The 19,292-nt window shown below is 40.8% G+C and overlaps 1 protein-coding gene across 1 annotated transcript in view; it reads left to right on the plus strand.

Annotated features, from left to right (window-relative positions):
• SCIN (scinderin) overlaps positions 1-19,292 on the plus strand; it is a 48,927-nt gene that overhangs the window by 9,305 nt on the left and 20,330 nt on the right. The window contains exon 4 of the mRNA XM_088533508.1: positions 10,993-11,142. Coding sequence (XP_088389634.1) covers positions 10,993-11,142 — 150 coding nt within the window. The remainder of the gene's footprint in view (positions 1-10,992; positions 11,143-19,292) is intronic.

The following is a 19,292-nucleotide window of genomic DNA, read 5'->3' on the forward strand; positions in this document are numbered from 1 at the left end:
AAGCCATTGATGCCCAGGTTGAGCAGCACTGGGCCCAGTACTGACTCCTGGGGGACACCACTGGCTGCAGGCTTCCAACTAGACTTGGTATAATCTAGCACAACTCTCTCCTAACATCATTCAGATCCTCCTGATGTGTGTGCTCTGAACACCTGAAACATCTAAGGAATCAATAGCGAAATCATTATTTCTATGTATCATTAATAAAAATCACATTTAGACTTTCTGTGTGTACCCCTTCCCCATGGATAACTTCTGGAGGTAGGTGTATATAGTGACTTCCACTTCCCCTGGCACTTACTGACTTCTTGTTTTTGGTAAAGTCAATGACCTATGACTACTTGGTGGTATTACATGTATGCCTGGGTCTCGGGGTTCATTCTTTTTGGTGCAGGCTATATGAAGACAGTGTTGTCATTAAGCAATTTAAATGTAACAACATATTAGTTTCTTGACTTCTAATAATGTACATTGTGAACTTTTTTTAGTGTAACTGACTCTGGCTTCTAATTTCTTGCTTGATGAAACAGATTAAGCAGTGATCTCTGGAGATCTTCAAAACCTGCTTGGATGCAGTCCTGTGCCACGTGCTCTAGGTGACCCTGTGTCTGCTGGGGAGTTGGACTAACCAACCTTAAGCATCCTATGATTCTATGTAGTTCTTTAAGAAGAAAGATTAGATGGGAGCAGCATCTGTATCTCTTTACTGTACACTGTGCTACAGGGAGTGTGGGTCGAATCACATGACAAGTTTTTTTGGACTTGCTTTACTGGTATTGAGGGATGGATTTTTCTTGGATATGTAAGCATGTTTGGGGCAGAGAACTGTTTCAAAATTGAGAAATTTGTAGTGATTTTTATCTACCTTTGCTTTGTAAAAATAGAATTCCCTTTCCTGAGAGCTGAAAATATTTCAGGATGAATATGTGTAACTTTAGCTGAAGTGTCAGATGCTTGCTCAGGTTTACCCTGTGACACCATCTTCTGAAAACTTCAGTTTTCTGAGATTTTTAGATTGAAATTTTCCATGACAAGGCCCTTTATGAAGACATTAAAGGACATCTTAGTCAAATGTAGAATGGTTCTTAAAAATAAGGATTTTTAGCTCGATGAATGATTTTACTCTAACCAAAATAGAATGAATCTTGAGTAGGGTTGCTCTGAGCCTTGGGATTTATCATAGGGCACAACTGAACCATCAGCTGAGAATAATGGACAGTAATGGCATGAAATAACGAGCTTATGGCTGGTACTTTTAATATCTAATTATCATAGCTTGTCAAGTAAGATGAATTTCCAAGTACTTTCCCCAGTCCCTTAGATAACCAGAGCAATGGTCTCTGTTGTGCTATAAAACTGCTTGCACAGCCCATTTCCTGCTAACTTCATCAGACTGGTCATCGAATATAATAAGAAATCATTTATTTTCTCATTGAGCTCAATTACTTGAGTATTTTAAACCTGTGGTCTGAACAGATAAGGAATACCTTTTAAAAAGCTAATAGTCAGGAACAAAACAATGATTGGCTACAAACACTTTTCTGGATGGTGATAATTACCTAAGTATGAATGTTCTTGTGTATATTTCCAGTTAGCCTCAGATCATTCAGGTTCTATGTTTACCTCTTAGCAGCTATGTTGTTTACAAAGCCAAACAGCATTTTAAGCATCCAGATCTTATCAAAAGGCTTGCCTACTTTGAACTTCCAAGGCTGGAGTAGAAAATAGTTGCAAAGAGAGAAGACATTAGCCCTTGAGTGCCTAGCTGAGTCATTTGCTGTCGGAAATGTGTAAAGATGTCTATCCAAACAGTTGTTTGAAAGCATGTGATATGAGCACTGTGACCAGCACAATTTCCACATTTCAGTGCAATGAGTGATTCACGAGGATGTCTGCAGTGCCAGACACTGTTTGGTTGTGTGTTTTTGGTTTTCCCCTTTCCTCAGCAAGGGACTTGCATTCCGCCTCTGCATTTGAATCTGGGAGCCCCTTTATGGGACACTTTAGGGGCAGAGTAGGCAACCACAGTACAAAGCAGTTGCTGGAAAGGCTTTGTACAAGACACTTGAGCCCTCCCAGAAATCGCGGCCTCCTGCCATACTGCTGATCCCAACCTTTTGGCTGGAACTAAGTTCACTGAAGGGTGCCAAGCACTCCCTTGTCTCACGTGGAGACACCAGAGCTTGTCTGGCATTTCTTTGCTATGTGGATTCTTTGGCTCTGTCCTGTGCTGTCTCCCTGTAGCTCTGGAGGATTAGTGATACAGAAGTAAGTATGTTCAGTCACCATTCTCTTTCTCCTCAACCATCAAGACAAATTTAATTCCACATGGAGCAGTGGAACACAAACTTCATGGAACATTCACAAAGTTGTGAATATTGAAGGATGCTAGGAGTGACTGGAAGATTTAGCCCATGAGAGAAAGGGTGGTATTCAAAACATATATGGCAGGAGCAATGGGAGTAGCAGTATAATAAAAGTGCTTGCTGAGTGTTCAACTGAATTTGAAAGTTCTTCAAGTCAGATTGAATAAATCCTCTGCAGCAGGAAAGCCATGTAAAGTTACATCCTTGTTGACCTCTAAAAAAACCAATATGCTCTAGGCAGTTGTTCAGATAGAAATACGTGAAGTATAAGGTTTAATTCTATCTGATTGTTGTCTTGAGGTGAGGTAGCAACAATGCTACTAGCCAAGAGACTGCAAAGGGCAGGAAGAGGGCTGCATATCACCTAACCACTGTAAGAAAAGGGAGATATAGTCACTAAAAATGTGTAGCATGTGTGATAAATGCTTGGGCCTGACCTATCAAAAAAGCATGCAAGCATAGTTGCACCAGGGTGGGTCCAGGCTAGATATTAGGAAACACTTCTACAGAGAAAGAGTAGCCAAGCATTGGAACAGGCTGCACAAGGAAGTAGTAGAGTCACTGTCCCTGTCAGTGCTCAAGAAATGTGCAGATGAGGTGCTTAGGGACATGGTTTAACAGGTATAGTGTTCAGGGGCTTACAGTTGAACTCAGTCTTGGAGGTCTTTTCCAGTCTTAATGATTCTGTGATAGTTCAGGTAAACCTTACTCCTGTTCTCAAGGGAAGTGGCTGTCCAAAATGTCAGGTTAGCTTGTAACTATGCCAAAAGTTAAGCGGCTGAAGGCAAACGGCACTTGGTTGTTCATCCTTCTCATTTCAAGATTGGTGCTTCTAAACTATAATCTTTAAGCAGTTAAGAGGCTGCTGGATTGAGGTTTAAGTGCATGAGAAGTGTTAAGAAAATCCATTTGCTGTGCTATACAGTAATAGGCATACATGATTTTTTTCAAAGGTTTCATAGATAAGAGGTGAAAATCATGGTATCAGAAGGCTGAGGCATGGGACTGAGTAAAGGCCGTGTATTAGGTGGTGTTTTCCTACTCGAATTTGTGCTAGGGTAGCCTTCTCGAGTAGGGAGAAGGCTCTCACAAAGACACTAGTAGAAAAGACTGGCATTTTATCACTTATTTAAAAGCAATTAACTTATGCACTAGAATAGTTTTCTTCTAAATGTAATTTCTGCATTTAACAATGAAAGATCAAGAGGATAGATAACTGTTTTATGGTTATGACTATGGGCATGAGTCAATGTCAAATTGCGACCCTAAGTACAGTTGCAGGTTTATTTGCTTCTGAAATCTCCCTCCATTCTTGTTTGCTTGATCTTTCCTAGGTGGTCTTTCTACCACTTTCAAGAAATTGGGTCACAATCAGCAAACTAATCACTTTATTATAAAGTCACTACCTGGGAATAAACAAGACTGGAAGATCAAATTCTTCCATGTGGGAGTCTGTCACTGTAAGATTAAGATCCTATGTTCTCTCTCTCTCTCTCTTTCTTTTTTTCTTTTAACACTACCAGCCAACCACTTTTCCCTGTTTTGATTTGTGTTTTTCCTATTTTCCTACAGGTATCCTTTTCCCCAGTTTGCTTACCTGAGAGTTAGAATACTGGTCATGCTGTAGCAGTTGCCAAGCGGGCATCAGAGCTTGCAGGACTAATGGCTTTAGTTCTTTATTAACTTGATGGATTATTACAAGCAGGGAAATATGGCTATATCTATGCACAGCATATCTTAGTAAACAGGCATCTCTTATTACTCTGTTCTTAGTAATGTGCGACTTCCCTGTGAATTATTTTTACAGTTTCAGTAGCATAAACAGTGTTCTGGAAATAATGTTCACAAAGTCATCAGAAGAAGAACAAGGACTGAAAGGAAAAGAATTGGCTTAATAGTTAAAGCTTTGATCTGCAATTTTCCTTTGCATTACATGGACAGGAAAGTTTTGTTGTTGTTTTGTTTTGTTTGCTTTCGAAAGGGTTAAAACTGAGACCTGGTAACTGAGAACTTGTTGTACCTTCTGGTGAATAGGGCATACATATGAGTACTTGGATTAGTTTTCTTACTGGTGCCTGTGGAAACCCAAATGCATTGCTCCTGCATGGCTCTCCAACACATACTCACCCTTTGGGACACTGTGCTATAGCGACAAATATTTCCAGAATGCACTAAGCAAATGGGAAGACCTGAAGGTAGTGTGGGACTGTGACACATCTGGCTCCATCTTGATGATTTATTCCAGCTGAATCAAATGGGAGACTCCTAAATTGATTACAAAGGCTCCATTGTAATGATACTAGGGCCATTCATGGTGATCTCAGACAGCATTCTGATTGAATTAATTCAAAGTTTGGATTGGATTATCAAAACTCTGCAACTTTCAAAGGGTTACTGTGTTAGTTTCAACAAATGTAAAAGGCAGACTTGATGAGTATGTGAAATGATCTTTTTCTCTGTACCAAGAAGTCAACAGCTGAGAGAGCAATAAACACAGAATTTTTACCAAAGAAAAAATCACTTCTGAATCCTAGATTAACCTTGTTCATCCAAAACAGTCTTCTCATTATAGATGTCAGCTTCTGTAAAACTGAATTAGTTAAATTTATCAGCTTTTTAGTTCAGTGAGTCACTTATTTTGAGCCATAAGTTGTTTAGCTCCACCATTTGGACACTTTCCTTGGTTTAGCACGATTTCTTTTGGCAGAAAATGAGGCTAGCTTTCATTTAAAGCTTCCAGAAGATAGTGTGTGAATGGGAACCTGTGAGATATAATGTGCATTTGCTTTAAAATAATCAAAATATAAATCATTGGTAGCACTTCTGTTGTTTGCGGTTCTCTGAAAAGCTCACTCTATTCAAGCCTGTAAGGTCACATTTTTTATTGACATCATTCCTTTTAATGTAGACATGGATTTTAACTTAAAAGATGAGACTTTAACAACAAAGAACAGGGTTTTAGCTAAAATGATGTTTTTGCCTTACAAAACAACAATTTATTAATGCCACAATATAGAGATGTGCCAATGGTTTTGATACAGCAGGAGCATGACAAGATGCTTAAAAGCTTTGCAAATATCATGCATGTCTGATCTGCCTGTAACTTTCCTAAAGCCACCCACTTACCTCAAGTGGAGGACACATAGTAACTCCTATTTGTAATAAGAGTAGTTTTGGGGGTATGTGGGTCTATCTTTGTTTTCTGTGACTTGTATCTGGCCAGCTCCTTTGGGCATTCCTGTTTTCCAGTGCCCTTTGTCCTGACCCATGTGTAAGCCTGACCAACAGAAATTGGTGCACCAGGAAAGGCAATAGTGGCTTCCTGTGATGTGGTTATTTGCCAAAGCTCTGATGTGCTTCTATTTAATATGATAGAAGCAGTTAAGCCTAAGAGAAGGGAAATAAGGCAATAATGGACTTAAATCTCTTCATTTCCTGGCATCAATTCCTTTTGTAAGTGGTGAAGTTCACACGAGCCAGCAGCTTCAACTGCCACTTCTCCATAAGCCTGTCTGCTTTGTGACTGTGCCCCCAGATGCAGCGCTGCTAAACGCCATCTAAAGAGTTTCATGCTGGCCATGCAATAAGTCAGCACAAGTTCATCATGCTGATGCTTAATTAAAAAGTTAGCACTTCTCAGGTGAGCTGAAATCACATTCTGGAAGCACGTGGGCAAAGGTCCAGGGATCTGGGCTCAAGTGGGAAATGCCAATGAAGAATGGAGGGAGGGTGACAGTGGGCTCAGTGTTTTCTCAATGAAAGCCCTATGTTTTTGATGTCTTGAGTTGAAGGAAGCTTTAATATTTTAAAATACTCTGCTGTTATTTTCTAGCAACGGAAATTCCCTCAAAATTTGCTTCAGAGTAGAGTTTTGAAGCCTAACTTGTTCAGATTTTTTAAATGCCTTTCTCAATTGCAATTAAATAAATCATAGTGCAGTATGGGCCTGGAAGCTACTAGGATCTTGAACAAAGGCAAAGGATTAAAACACTTGTATGTTCGGGGTGTATTTGTAACTAGTATTAAATTGAGTCCTTCAAGCTACTTGACTTGCTTTCTTAGCCCTGGTTCAGATCCATAGAAAGGACATAAGGACGTTGTATAACTCTTCCTTATTTGCCTTCAATCTGAGCAGGCTGCCAATTGAAAACAGAGATGGCTTGTGTCAGAAAGGAAACTCATTTTTACGTCATTCCTAAATTGAGCAGCTTCTGTTTTTGTTTGGCCTTCTCTTGCTCCACATCCAAGTCAGAGCTAGAGCAGGAAGGCAGGAGGTATACTGGGGAGGGATTGTGAAAGCCCAGGGAGAAGTGCCAAGATATTTTTATAATCTCAGTTAACGTAAGTCATGCATGATTATCCTGCAGCATGTTTCTGTGTAGAAGGTAAGTGTTGCACCACTTGCTAGCACACAGCATTAAACTTGTGTGCCTGGCTCCAGGTTGCTTTGCAAGCCTATAGCTACTGGTAATAAAAGCTGAGATTCCTCATACCTGGAATCTGTTAAGTTCCTTGTAGCTTATGCATGCAGGCACTTAACCCTTTTCCCATAAACTTCTGCCTCTCAGATGTGTCGTGAGGGGTCATCCACTTTCATGTACAAGATTAGTCTGTATTTGACGTTGCAATGAAAGGTGGAACAGCTCAACTGCTTCAGTCAAAAACAAACTGAAAGCAAAGAATCCAACAACCAGAAAGAAACTTGGGCTTCTGCATATGAAAACTAGTCAGGGGCTTCAAATGGCTTGAGCTCAACTTATGATTCGGATTTGTAGTCCTAAAACTCTGGTCTCCTAAGAGTTCTAGTGATTATACAGGTTTTTTTTTTTCTTTGCATGTCAAGGTTTTGTTTTTGATATCTTAATTTGCCCGCTAAACTAACCGTGGTTACTGTTCAGTTATCAGACAATTTTCTTAGAGTTGCTATCTCACTGATCTAAAACTGATACTGATATTAAAAGCCATGAATATTGAGTGCCAGAGCAGCTCTCTTCCATAGCTAGTCTATTTGTCTGTGTTAACTGGGCTTTATAAAGTTACTGCTGTTAAAACTTCTGAAAATAAACAAGTCTTGGCAAAGGAATTACTAGTGAATTAAACTACTATTTTTTTTTGAGGGGAATAAGCACTTGACGTCTATTTCCATTTTAATGGCTACATTTTTCTGTTAGCCTGCCAACTCAAAATAAGGTTAGCAAAACAAGGTTAAATTTAGTGAAGGAGTAATACAGTTTCAGAACTGTGAAGGAGTTGAGTGAACTAGAGCTAAATGCCATATTATAGCCTTAGTTCAGCACCTAATTTTATGCACATGTACATGAATAATAAAATATCCAAAAGCTCAGTGGCTTGTTGGACATGGCTAGAGACACATAATAGGATAGGTATGTATGATAAATTCAAATGTGAATATCAGCTTTTCAAGAAGCTGGTCTAACTCTTAATCCTTTCTCTAGATTTAGGTGCATAAAAATGACTGAAGTGATTCTGTTGTATCAGGAAGACAAATTAGAAATGTCTATCATGGTTATTTTCAGATAATTTCTTATGAAGCTTCAACAAGTTTATTTTACTTTGGAACTGAAATAACTGGATCTAAACCCCCAGAAACCTGTATAACTCAGCATTTAATTTAACACTCTTGTGCCAAGTAGAAGTATTCCACACTTTCATGGCTTTTGACTGTTTACTCCCTTCTCTTAAATTATATATTTTGTAGTTGAGGGTTTAGCCTTTAGGGTTTTGATAAAGGATGCTGCCCTTAAGCAGCATTCTTAAAGAACTTAAAAAATATACTTTTTTTGTTTCTCCAACTTTTTCTAATTAGTACTAAAATAATCCGGGAAGATGGGGCTTTCGGAATGATACTGCTCATCCGTAGGTACTCTAGATCAAGAATGTTTTCAGAGCGGTGTCTTATTCAAGCCAAGCTTCTGCTGCAGCAGAATCTGGGCTCCAGTTACTACACGAGGCTTCTCATGGTTACATCTGACAAAACTGCAACTTTACTTGGTTTGGTCCAAAAGTATTTGTTCTCCCTTTTAAAAAAAATGTGTATGTAGCTTAAACTTTAATTGATTTTATTTTTATCAGAGAAGTTGAAACAACCACTGTTGTGGTTCAAAATGTTTTTCATGGAAAATTTAACAAAATTTTTTTTCAGAGTGAATACTATTTGAGGGAAATTCTTGCAGTATAGACACATACAACCAAAAATGAGCTTTTCACCTTTCTCAGAGTGACCTTCATGAGCTACAGCCTATATACTGGGATAATGCAGTATCTTCCTAGCCTTCTTGTTTAATTCTCTCTATGCATTTTCTTCCTCTTATTGTTTCTATATTCCAGAGGAAACATGGAATTCCTGTTTGTTGTTGTTGGATTTCTAATGATTCCTGTTTTCTCACATTGTTTCAAATAAGTTCAACTACTAGGACACCAATCAGGAATAAGCTTGAGTACTGAAATAGTGTGAAACCAGAATATATTCTGGAAAGTTGCCCGAAACATGAGAGGAAAATTGGAGAAATGCGCATCTATAGTAACTGTACTGAAAAATCTGGTCAAACTGAAACACTTTTGACTTTCTACAAACATCCAAGACAGTCTTTCATTAATACTTCATATGATGCTATTTCCCTGAGTATCCACAGATAACATTTCTACAAGAAAAACTAAAAATATCTAATTGGATTTAAAACAGGGTTCAGAGATGAAGCCAAGTATGTTTTTCCAAGTTCTGGATTAGAACCAGGATGTGGACAATAGATTCTGCTTTTTTCCTTTGTCAGATCTGGGAAAGGCAAGTTGAAATCCCCATGGCTCTTGTTGCATAACACCTCAAAGTTGAAAGGGATCCAGCCCTGGGGTTCTGGCTCTTCCCAAGATAAACTTAATGTCCTCCTTGAAGGGAACCCCCAAAAGGAAGGGGAGAGGACTTGGCTGTGAGATCAGTGAGCTTTGTGGTGGTTTTTTGTTTAAGCTGATGATAAATAAATAAAAAAATTACTACTGGATTGTTTTGCATGCAGATGATGCTTGTATTAGCTGGCTTCTAAAAGCCTGTGTCTGCTAGTGCTGAGAAGCACAACCTCATCACTTGGTTGGCTCAAGCCAGCACTTCAAGTACTATTAAATAGTCAGAAGAAATAGTGTAAATACACATTCAAAAATCTAAGCTGCATATAGTTGTATACACACCGTAAAATTTTTAGGTCTCAGTAATGATAGTTCCAGTTATGTATTTTTCCTTACTGTTATTTGCACCATGCATGGACACATCCTCTTCTAGAGGTAAAATGACTGTTTACCTCTTGCTCTTGCTATACTGTTTGGGCTACTGCGGGGGGTGGTGGTGGTGTTGGTGGTGGAAATGATGCCACTTTCCTTCAAAAGTGGGAAAGGTGGGGGGAAAGGCAACCAGTAAAAGCTAATTCACTTCCTTGGGCTACCTCCTTCCAGTTTCGCTTCTAGTGTTTTTTGCATCTTATCTTCTGGCTTTCCTTAGCAACTTTCTGAGAGCTAAGTTCTTTATCCTCAGCTTTCTGTATTCAGGATGACTAATGAGGCTTAACCAAAAATTTGGGGTGTTTGTCTTGTGGCCTGTCTGGATTAGGTGCCCATCTTAGGCTGGTGGCCCTTCTTCCTGAGAGGTTGTGGGAATAAGCTCTGGGGCAGGTGACCTGCTCTTTCCTCCTCACGTGAAGAACTTCCCTGTGCCATGTCCCTTCAGCCATGCGATAGGAAGGGCTGGAGATGGCAGCTGGGCCGGGGCTGCTGCCACCAGAGTGGGCGCCCTGTGTGGCTTGAAGGGCTGTTGCTGCAGTGGATGAGACTTCCCCAGTAAAGGGGGAACTGCAGTGGGGTGCATGGCTCATGTGATAGCAGCTTGGTTTTAGCTGTTGCAGACTTTTCTTAGGCAAGTGGTTTGTGAAGATACTTGTAACACCCTTGGGATGAGTCCTTCCTTGGGAAGGACTCATATTCATATGAGATTGGGAAGGTTTCAAGCGTGTCAGAGCAGCTGAAGCCTGAGGGAAAATCTTCCAGCTGTGAAGACTGCTGCACCGTCTGTGCTTGTTTGAGCTGCTTTCATGGTTTGATGCAGCACACTGAGTGATGAGTATCATTCTACCAGAAAAAGTTACCAGACAAGAAATAGTTATAAATATCTTATTTTGCTTCTGAGTAGCAGATATATCAGGATACATCTCCTTTAGAGTTTTTGAAATGATTTGTTTTTCTTGCCAGATATGAGAACTAGCATAGCTGAAAAGAGCTTAGATACAACATAAAATAATCTGGAATACCAAGTTTAAGATTTTTCAGGTTCTTCACATAGCTGAAAATGTACCCCAAATAGGGAGTTCAAACCAAAATCAGTAATACTGACATTGACCAATCTTCTCTAATGCAGATGCTACAGTGAATTATACTACATGAATCTTCCACATTAGCAAAATATAGGTGCTTTAGTAATACTTTTCAGAATACATCTGTTGAAATTTGATGTATTTCAATGATGTTACAGTAGTTTAGATCCAGTGAGACCTAATGGCTATTAATGCTAATTTTATGATTTTGCTCAGAGACTTATTGCTAATGTACATACTTTTAATTATTATAGGAAATCTATCAGTGGTGTGGCTCAGCATGCAATAAATACGAGCGTCTGAAGGCTACTCAGGTTGCTGTTGGCATTCGGGACAACGAGCGGAATGGAAGGTCCCAGCTGATTCCTGTGGAAGAAGGAAGCGAACCTGACCGGCTTATAGAGGTAATGGATATACAGGTCATGCAATCACTGAAGCTATGATCAAAATGCCTTTGTGGCTCAGGAGCTAAACGGGGTTGGGCTCAATTCTTGTGTCCTTTGAGCAGTCCAGGAACTCAGGGTGAGCTTGTGGGAGGTCAGTCAGCTATAGTGCTTGGGATAGGAGGGAAAAGAAGCATAAAGACGGTGGGCGTTAGAGCCTGAGATAATTAACCACCCAAAAATACTCTTCTGAAGACTAAGTACTTGCTTTTTTTGATTCATCTGTAGGGGACTGGGTTAGCATAGTTCAGGTATGACCTGTACTGTTGTCTACTCCATATGAGGAAAGGACAGGATCATGGTGGAACAATATAAAACAGCTGAAAGTACGGTGTTTTGGATGTCAAAAAGTGCAGCAAATTGCATGGGATTGAGCATGCTGCTTTGTACCCCCCCCACCCCGCCATGTCAGCTTTGCATATAGCTTCTAGTGAGCCTCTTCCTCTTTATGTTTACAAAGCTTAACTATAAAAACAAACAACCCCCCCCCCCCCCAAACCACTAGGATTTCAGAACTGAGCAGAGTGCAAAGAAACCCTCACATTTGGTATTTTCATATCTTGTGAAAACTAACTGGAACCGTTTTGTTGCAGTCTGTATGCTAGCTTAGTAATAAGGACATTATCACTGGCATTTACTAAGTTTAGCTTTTTCCATTCCTTCCCTAAAGAGAGGAAGGAAGAAACAGGGGTCATAAAGCAGTCCTTCAGTAAAATGGAAAATGCACAGTTGAGACAGAATATTATCTTGTACTTCAGAGATACTTCAGAAAGCAATGCTAATGGTATCGGCAAGTATGCTATTATTTTTTGATTTTTTGCTGTTTTACCACTTGAACTTGCAATTGCCTGAGTAGAAAGCATAACAGAAGCAGAGCCTGCACTCCTTGGGCAGACTGGCCTTGAGGATGCCATTGTATCATCTACCCATCTGCTTGCAGAGGTGTCGTGCCTGCGGCTGCCGGTGTAGGGAGGCAGAGGACGTGGCGTTTAGCTTATGTTGTGTGGAAGGTAAGAATCCCTCAGCCTGTATTTGGCTCTAGATCTCCTTTCATAGACTTCTCAGTCTATGACATCAACAGTCTTTATGAACACAACATATGTTAGTTGAGACTGAGCCCAAGCTTCTTGCCCCCTTGCCTGATGTTTGAAGTTGCAGCCTGCTGCAGGATATGGACCATGGCTTGCTGGGAGGTGCTGGGTGGCACTGTGGCACTGTGCCAGCATAATCCCTGGGCAGCAGCCTCCTCCTGCCCAGCCCACCTTGGAGTTTACACTTGGGGCTCTCTGCAGGGTTTCTGATGTCTCGTCTGCGTGTTGGGAGTGTTGATTGGAACCGCTGCACTTGGCACTTGTTATCGGAGGTTGCAGTTGCAGGTGCAAATTCAGCCTTCTGAGCAGCAGCAGCAAGGACATGGCCCTGCTGCAGAGCTGGCCTTCAGCAGCTTGGCATTATCCCCCTGGAAGGGTATGAGCCACAGGGATATGATGGCCTGCCGTATCTCTCTGTTTGCCAGGCTCTTACTGAGCTGTGTGAGACTAGCAATCTTGAAGAGCAGGAAAAATGACAAGGTTGCTTTTTGATTTTTGTAGCATGTTGCTACTTTACCAGGGAGTAAATCTGTTCTTGGCTTGCCCAGCAGTGTATGGGAAAAGTTTTAGCTTGTTCTTTTAGGCTGCAAATGCAGAGGGAAGACGCACATTGTTTCAGTGCAAGTAGCTTCACCGCATTTGCTAAGGTGAGTTTGACTCAAGTGACTTTGTCATCAGCCAGGGCCTGCTTACCAGCTGGACAGCCTTGCTCTGGGATGTCCACACAACATTGGCAAAATTTTCTGCAAAACAGCATGGAGGAGGGCTGAGCAAACATGTAAAGCCCATTAATCCCTTTCCTGCTTAAAATGTGTCCAGTTCTTTGCCGCCTTCATTTTGATTTCTCCCAGTTCCCACAAAACCCTCTCTAACTTGCCTACACTTCTTGCCTAGCCTGACTGCACTGAAAATACTACACTTGTTTATTCCCTTGGGATCACAAAGTGTAGGGAAGGGAGGAGATGTGGTGCCAGTCCGTTCCCTAGAGGACACATGGATAAAATGAGTGGTAGAAAACAGAAGCCCACACACACCACAGGGAAGCATCTGAGGTCATATTTACTCTAACAGGCCTATTGCTGCTTGACTATCCTGACAGCCATGCTTGCTCTTCAGATACCAGGTTATTATTTTCCTTTTTTTTTTTTTTTTTTTTTTTTTTTGCATTGCCAGTTGGATTTGGGAAATTCAAGAATTTTTCTTTTAGCTGTGGGAACTAGTTATCTTGGGTATAACCACACTATTTCATTGGTGCAGGTTGTGCAGGTGTCACTTGTCACTTGCAGTAATCCCCAAAGCTTAAGCTTCAGAACTGTCAGAAATTCTTTTTCTCTGATTCTAAAAGTGCTCAGTCCTTTCCGGGACTCTCCTATCCCTTACTGCTTTCTCTCCAAAGACATGATAGTGCACTAACTTTTTCCAAAGCAAACATCACAGCTCATGCCTAAGGGAAAACAGACTAAATAGTCTTTTGTCTGGAAGTGAGAATAACACTGAAGTCAGAGCCACAGAAACTCCTAAATCCTGTTTAGGTACCCACCTCCTACTGAAAAGCAGTATTTAAACTTTTAATTTGTGTATTTACTTAATTTATCCTTGTGCATCTTGCCTCATGTGACTTAGCTCATGACTAAGCTCATAAAGGCATACCACAAAAATGAGCTTATGAAGCTGCACATCAGAATCAGCTGGTTTGGCAGTTTATTCACTAATCTGGTTTCTGATACAAGCAGAACAGTGCCAGAACTGTCAAAGTAAGACAAGCAGGAAGTATATATTGTTATTAAGTTAATAACTTAATACTTTGGATAACTAAGGATAAAATGGGCCAAGAATGACATGTATTTGAACTTTTGGTTATTTGGACTAGAAATCTAGAACTGGATTTTTGCCCTTCGTCTTCTGGAGCATGGGTGAGGAGGAGGAATTCTCTCTTCCAACAAAGAAAAAAATCACGTACTTGAAATATGCAGTTTTTTCTTCTCTCCCCTCATCTGGCATCTAGCTGAAATCAGAATGACACTTTCCTAACGTTCCCTCTTCTCGTAAGCGTCAGGAGATATTCCCCCCTCCTACAAGTTAGAAAGGCACCTGCTTCCACAGTGGTGCCTTGAGTTCTTGTCCCGCACAGCTAGCTCGGCGCTCACGGGGCGCAGGCCGACACACACCACAGATCCCAGTGCAACGAGCTGGGGCTGATCTTTATCCACACACCATTAACAGCCCAACTAGTAAAGCAAGGCCTTTGTGTTCACACACTACCACTGAGACCATCTATAGATCCTGCTGGATTTCTGCTGATCCCATACGCAGGAAATCTGACGTTTCCAAAAAGCCTAGGCCTGTGGTAGGCATGCAGAACATCTGAGGTGCTACAGGAATTACTAGAGCTCATCCACGGGGAAGATGGGGCTGAAAATTTCCCTACAAATACACTGAAGGTGTTCATCAGTTTGGTTTCACAAATATATTTGCATCTTACGTGCAGTGCTGAGCAGTAGGTATAAATAAGGATTGCTGCCTTGGAAATTTGAAAAATAAACCAACCACCTTGGGCAAACCGCGGATGTTGACGCTCAGTAACTGTGGTGGCTGTCCAGTCACAGCCATATGTAGTAAAACTAACGAGGTGCCAACTCTATTTTGGTTTTCATGCATAAAAAGCTGAACAGTTACTCATTCTTGCTGAATTATGGGCCTCAGTGTTCCAGTTCTGTTATGCAGGAACTTTTAACCCCATGGAACCAATCCAAAAATAGGTCTTAGCAATGCTTGAGTCAGTTCGGTCACCCAAGAGTGACCACATTAGGGCTAGAATTAATGACTTTTTTAGTTTTAGAGTTTGTTTGGTTTTGTTTTAAACAAGAGGAGCACTAAATATATGGTTTAGAAAGCAATGCAGGACTGAAGTCTGCTAGGGTCTGCTTCTAGCCTTGTTGGCTAATGTATCCTTGGGCATAGGAGTAGAGTTTCGATACTGTTTTTTTTTTGTCCTTCTGACCCTTTCCAGCGGTAAGCAGGCATTTCACAGCGTAGCATTTGTGTGTACAACACTTGCTGGGTGTGTGCACCACGGGCACAACCCGAGGTCTGTAAGTGCAAGTACAGCCACAGCTTAGAACTGACTTAAGGTGGTAGTATGAATGGCCCAGCATTAAACTCATTAGCCATTGCCAGGCTTGAATATCAGCTCTAATTCTGAAGAGAAGATAAAAGCTAGGAAGGCAAACAGAAAGAATCGTTTCCCCTGATTTTACTGCTCAGAAGAATTTTGAGAAATGGCGAATGCACTGAGTGCTTGTCCAGGTACCCCTTTCCTTTCTCCAGGGAAGTTATTGTCAACCTCACGGTAAATGGAAGTGCAAACTCTGCCTCTTCTTGTTTGGCTGGTATCATGAGAATGGCAAATTCTCATGGGAAGGGAAAAAAAAAATCAATATGTCTGTTTTTGGAGAAGTATCTAGTCCGTCAGCAAACAAGCTGCTGTAATAATTCATGGGACACATACACAGTTGTAAGCCACTTGAGGGAAAGAAGTTTACCAGACCTTGCTGTAGTATGATACCTCTAGAGATCAGAGTAGCAGAGGAAGACAAAGTCTCAGCATGTTTCTCTTACAATATTTGGGTAATTTGAAATGTTAGTCATCTTGAAAGATTTTTACATTGCCACTACTCTGTTACAGCTCTGACTATGTAGACTGACTGCCTATGATGCCTTTTAAATAATTTGGGCATCTGTGACACTCGGGTTCTTATAGAGCAGGGCTGTTTGCAGTGCAAGAGCCAGAAAAAAAAAAAAAGTAAGATAAACTGAATTTTAACTAAACTGAATATTAAGCCTGCTTATGCCATTCCTATTTAATCTGTTTAATGTGGCTAATGTTCAGCTAACACTTTTCAGGATGGCACTTCTTCTAATGGTCAAAACTGTCAGATTTTTTGGGTAACACTGTTTTACTGTTTCTCTACAAATAATTGTCTAAAAACTCCAGCTCTTGGTAGTATGTGGTTGTTTCAGGTTTTTACTGCTGAGACTTTTGACTTCTATTTCATTTTTGGCCAGGGCTTTTAATGTCATGGTTATTTAGAAATATATGTGACAGGCTGTAAAACCACAAACAAATGAAGGGCCGTGTTAGTACGCGCCTTTGAAATCATTCTTCTGTCTTTAAACAAAAAGCCGGACCTATCATTTGCAGTTGTCGTGTGCCTGCCTTTGTTTAGTATGTTCAAATGTAGTGCAAACTCGCTTTTCATAAAAACCATGTAAATATTTGATTAGTTTATTTTCTCTTTAAATATTGAGCAGTAGAAGGAACCTTTTCCTCCTTCCTGATAAAGGAGGGAGGAGAAAAGCTCCTAATAAATGCTTTATTCTGCAAATTCCTCAAGGCCATTGTGTTTGGTTTGTGGTTTTGTCCGTACCGTGAGTAAGTGTCATGGAGAGGTATGGGAATAGCTCGATCGTGCGGCACCGGGCACACCTTTGCACCTGGGTAGCGGGAAGGGGACTGGTGCCATTACACCGTGCCAAGCTGCTCACAGGGATGAAAGTCTCAAGAGCACCGAAAAGGTCCATCAGAAATGTTCTTGCAAAGGCTGTACGCTCCAGAGACTCAAATAAAGCAAATACTACTTTAATGCAAGGCTCTAGTAGCGTGTAACTTGATAGGTGGTTGGGCATGCAGACTGGAGCAGGAAGAGGAGGAGGGAGGACCCCATCCTTCTCTGTTAAATTCAAGCCCTAAAACTTGTTTGCTTGGGAGCAAAGAAACCTCTGTGCTGAGGGCTGAGGAAACGAGGGCTTGCTGCAACTTGTGGCTTTGCTGCCGCTGCAGCTTTGGTGCTGCGGGGCTGCTCCCTGGAACGGGACGAGCTGGTTTCTGCAGTCCCCAGGGCTGCCGTGGGGATGGCCGCAAAGCCCTCCAGGAGCTGCAGGTGCTTCTGCAAGTCCTGCTTGTGCATAGCAAATGTGTTTGGTACTGGTTCCTCTTCCAGAAGTCAGCAAAACTAATATATCTGCCCACATAACTCTTCAAAAGCAAAAATTGCTCCTGCTGCTCCCAAACTATTAGTATTTCTTTTGGTTTCTCTTGCTTTGCTATTATCAGGTTGGTCATGGCCAAGAGGTTGACTTTTACACACAGAGGAGAGGAGGAAAAGGCCGGGGAGTGGGGAGATAAAGGTGAGGCAGAAGAAGGAGGGATAACTACAGACTGTTGAGGAATCCCTTCTTGTTAGGGATTAAAAACTACTTAGCCAAATAACCTGTCTATGGTTTCAATCAAAGGCTGTGCTTATCTGAGCAATAGTCCAGCCTGACCTCTTCACTTGCAAGAAAATACTCAACATGCAAATACCTTAATAAAGTCATATTATGTCAAATTATGTGTGGCTCTGGGAATATGTAAGCCAAAGTACTGTCTCCAATTACCTAAATTGAGACCATTGTGAAAATGGGGAAGCCTTGCAGGAATTTTGTGAAATAAATTCTAGAAGTAAATTTCAGACCAAATCAGGAGCAGCATAAGCAATTGCGTATAAGGGAAAATGAATGTTTTAAGAGAGTGGTGGTGATGATGGATGAAAGTAGTACTAATGCCCTGAGTGAAGACTCAGTTATATGAATTCAGACATACATTTAGAAATGAGAAGGTCACTTAATTTTTCATGAAAATGTACAGATGTGAGAAATTTAGCAGGCAAGGAAAATAAAACTAATGTCGCTCTACTGCAGACACCATTCTCAGGCTGCTTTGAAACTCGGAGTCAAATTTACCTCTGGGGAAGGCAAGTATCCTTTGTGCTTCACTGGTGCTGCTCTGGATAGATGCAGGTGCTAGCAAGAGCAGAAGGTAGGTCTTTGTGTTCAGAGCAGTGCCAAGGAGATGGTAAGATATCTCTCAGGTATCTCAAGGTATGAACTCCAGGGAAAGATACTACACGTGCTTGTGCAGCTTTCACGGTAGTAATGAAAGTTTAATCATTACACTGTTCAATTAAAATTTATGATGGATTATGAGTGTATATATGAAGCACAGAAAACCCTATCACGCTGCAAGACGCCAGTTGTAAGCTGTCAAAGCCACGTGGCCTGTTTTCATTCTGATTATTGGGCATATTTTCTTCATTAAAGGTAGTATCTTTCTGGTGAAATTTTTGAAGGACTCAGTCCTGCAACCTGTACTCGGACAAAGCTCCATGGCTTGGATCCTCAACCAAATTAACTTCTGAAGAGCTGGGCTCATTTGTACCAGCTAGCACTCAGCCCAGAGTTTTCCCCAGGACTAAATGGGAACTCAGCGAGTGTTTTGCTTGCAAATGGAAGAAGCTCATTACTCATTAGTAGGACTAAGGCTCGTTTTGTAGTGCTGTAGGTCACCTGTAATGGTTTTCAAGCTGCAGTTTTCAATCTTTGCTGCTTCAAACTGGGTACCCAAATGACAGTGAGCTGAATAGGAACTGCAGGTAGCAAGTGCATCTGAGGAAAAAAAAATAAATAAATGGGCCAAAGCTTTTAATCAAGTCTCTAAACATGATTTTTTAGTGTCTACATTGGGAATTTACTGTAGAAAATGTTCAGGCGTATCATACTGCGTGGCATGCTGCATGAACTAAATCATTCATGAACGGTTCATAACCCTGTAATTTCTTGTGCTAGAAAAGATGCTTATGTACTAGATATTTAAGTGGGTCTCTGAAGTCATTAAGAATTTCTGGGAGTATTTGCAATTCAATTATATCATGTCTCGGTTGCCTTCTTCTAGGTGAGAAAACCACTTGTCTTTGTTGTGTGTTCTCCAGCAGCTGTAGTGCTTGCAGGGTTACTCTGTTAGTCAATTATAATCTTATAATTACATATTAGAATACTAATGCAGTTTGTAATGGCTTTTTTCTTTTCTATGCTAAACTATCAAGAAATCAAGTGATGAAAAATGCTATAATTTTCACTTAATAAATGAGCATAATTAAGAGGACAAGGCCAAAGAAAAGAGCGTTAGCAGTTATTGCCATGTGC

Source organism: Tinamus guttatus, unplaced genomic scaffold (assembly GCF_059628265.1).
Source record: "Tinamus guttatus ecotype Peru unplaced genomic scaffold, ASM5962826v1 Tinamus_guttatus_pri_ptg000503l, whole genome shotgun sequence".
NCBI lineage: Eukaryota > Metazoa > Chordata > Aves > Tinamiformes > Tinamidae > Tinamus > Tinamus guttatus.